Source organism: Myxocyprinus asiaticus, chromosome 5, assembly GCF_019703515.2.
Source record: "Myxocyprinus asiaticus isolate MX2 ecotype Aquarium Trade chromosome 5, UBuf_Myxa_2, whole genome shotgun sequence".
Classification (NCBI taxonomy): Eukaryota; Metazoa; Chordata; class Actinopteri; order Cypriniformes; family Catostomidae; genus Myxocyprinus; species Myxocyprinus asiaticus.
Window position 1 is genome coordinate 56,466,492 of NC_059348.1, and position 2,500 is coordinate 56,468,991.

At 41.6% G+C, this 2,500-nt stretch overlaps 1 protein-coding gene across 1 annotated transcript in view; it reads right to left on the minus strand.

Moving 5' to 3' along the window:
• The window catches only part of LOC127441369 (MAU2 chromatid cohesion factor homolog), a 23,014-nt gene that overhangs the window by 16,541 nt on the left and 3,973 nt on the right, over window positions 1-2,500 (minus strand). The window contains exons 4-8 of the mRNA XM_051698704.1: window positions 2,274-2,369; window positions 1,800-1,894; window positions 1,678-1,705; window positions 1,038-1,193; window positions 14-160 (exon numbers count right to left, since the gene is read on the minus strand). Coding sequence (XP_051554664.1) covers window positions 14-160; window positions 1,038-1,193; window positions 1,678-1,705; window positions 1,800-1,894; window positions 2,274-2,369 — 522 coding nt within the window. The remainder of the gene's footprint in view (window positions 1-13; window positions 161-1,037; window positions 1,194-1,677; window positions 1,706-1,799; window positions 1,895-2,273; window positions 2,370-2,500) is intronic.

Here is a 2,500-nt window from a genome sequence, read left to right on the forward strand (position 1 = left end):
GTGTGAGACTCACCAGGTAGACCAGCACACACATGTGCTCCTTTGGCAGCCAGTGGAAGAGATCAGCAGAGTTACTGGGCAGAATCTCATCATCATGGAGCGTTGAGATGGTCTGAATACACTGCTGAAGCTGCTTCAAACATGGCTTCACACTCTTCACCTGCACACACACACACACACACACACACACACACATCACTCAATCAATGCACACAGTCATACAGGGCATCCAGGAACACGACAGATCTCAAATCAAGTGTGTGTACGCTAGGGATGTCAATTTTCAGACATTTTCATAATCGATCATAGTGGAAATTAACAATCAATTAATCGTTAACGCTAATACCACAAAATGAATGTGGAGGACTCCAAATAACATGCATGTAGCCTACTCTTCATCTTCTATACGGAGAAGATGTCACATGCATCGCTCAAGCGTTCTCTAGTGGCGAGTTACTGTATAGACAGCCTTAACAATGTCTGCTGTCAGTATTACTGAATGTAATCAACGATCAATAAGCTTAATCGATCAAATTATTTATTTATTGTTTTTTTTTTATCCCCTTTTATCTCCAATGTTGGAATGCCCAATTCCCACTACTTAGTAGGTCCTTGTGGTGGCGTGGTTACTCGCCTCAGTCCGAGTGGTGGAGGACAAGCCTCAGTTTCCTCCGCTTCTGAGACCGTCAATCCGTGCATCTTATCACGTGACTCGTTGTGCATGACACCGCGGAGACTCACAGCATGTGGAGGCTCATGCTACTACTCTCAACTTACCACACTCCACTGAAAGTGAGAACCACTAATCGTGACCACGAGGAGGTTATCCCATGTGACCCTCCTTAGCAACCGGGCCAATTTGGTTGCTTAGGAGACCTGGCTGGAGTCACTCAGCACGAACTCACGACTCCAGGTGTGGTAGTGAGCGTCAATACTCGCTGAGCTACCCAGACCCCCCGAACAAATTATTAATGAAGATTAATCGATTCATCATTATCATCCCTAGTGTACACTGTTTAAGACTAACACACACACACCTGCCCAGCGTCCAGGTAATGCGTGACCTGCAGCACGAGGAAGAACACACGCAGTGACTCTTTCTGAATGGGGTTTCCCTGCCAGGTTTCAACGATCTGTCCACACAGCGTCAGGAGTGGATGAACTTCCTGCAGCTTACGCTCCATCAACAGTAACTAGAAAGAATATAAGACTTATAAAAGAGTGAAACTCTATACTGCTGCTTGATTTAACCAACACAACTACATCACTGCTGCTTTAAAGGGAGCAATAAAATAATGTTCACGTTTAGAGAGGGACAGAAAGATTAAAGAGTAATTTGCAATCCCAACAGGAAATAGTAGCAAGACATTCAGTATGCATATACAGCAATGATGCCACTGCTGTTAGATTTCTGACATTCAATCAATGCAATGTCAATGGGAGATTTACACACTTTAATCTTACATTTATTTAGCATAAAAAACAAACAGACAGCCACCGAAGAATAAAAAAAAGCTTGAATGTAGTCTGTATGTTCAGTGGTTCAGGCTGAATTGATTTCATATGACCTGTGTACTATATAATTACACAGTTTCATGACTACTAACCAAGACTCATATTCTGTGCATATTACACATTAATAACTGATATACTGTGAGTGAGTGTGACATTACTCACCATGCCTTTACTCAACAGGAAGAGAGCTCTGTGCAAAAACATCAGAAAGATGTTTAATATGACATCACTGCTCGGAATTAATACGAGTATTCCAAAAGTAAGGAAAGACGGATAATAAACACCTGGTATATTCAGATCCAACCACTCGGGCATATTCTGCTCCGACACCCAACAGATCGCACGCTGACACCAGATCCTTCTCTAGTGTGTGAAGTTGCTGTAGAAAAAAGATCAATCATTACCTGCTTCATCATACACACAGAACATGGACTTGGTTATCATTTGAGTTTTGCTTGCTTTCTGATTGTCTGAGTGCATGATATTCCAAAACAAAAAGTTTGCCTTCGTAAACTTTCATCAGAATGGAATAACTTTCTCCGCCTCTGAAACGACTTTCCTTCTCTGCTGACGTCATCAATAACTCTTATTTTTCAACCATGTGCCACACTGAGACACTTTACACCACACAATCAATTCACCATGGAGAAAACTGCCTACATTATTCTGGTTTAATATCCAGTTTCACTCAGAAACAGGTCATCATATTACAAGAGTAAATGGGGTTTCATGTTGATTTGAATAATGCAGTGACGTACAGCGAGTTGAAACAGCAGTCTGCAGTGCCAGTATGGAGTTTGCTGGGAGATCTGGATGGCTTTCCGTAACAGCGGCTTTGCTGAATCAACCAAGTTCTAGAACACAGAAGAGTAAAACTATATTGGACATAATACACTGTATTATACTGATGAATGAACATGATGCACTGACAAAAGAGCAACTTCTAACCAATCAAATATTTTAAAGCTGAACACAACTACAGTAA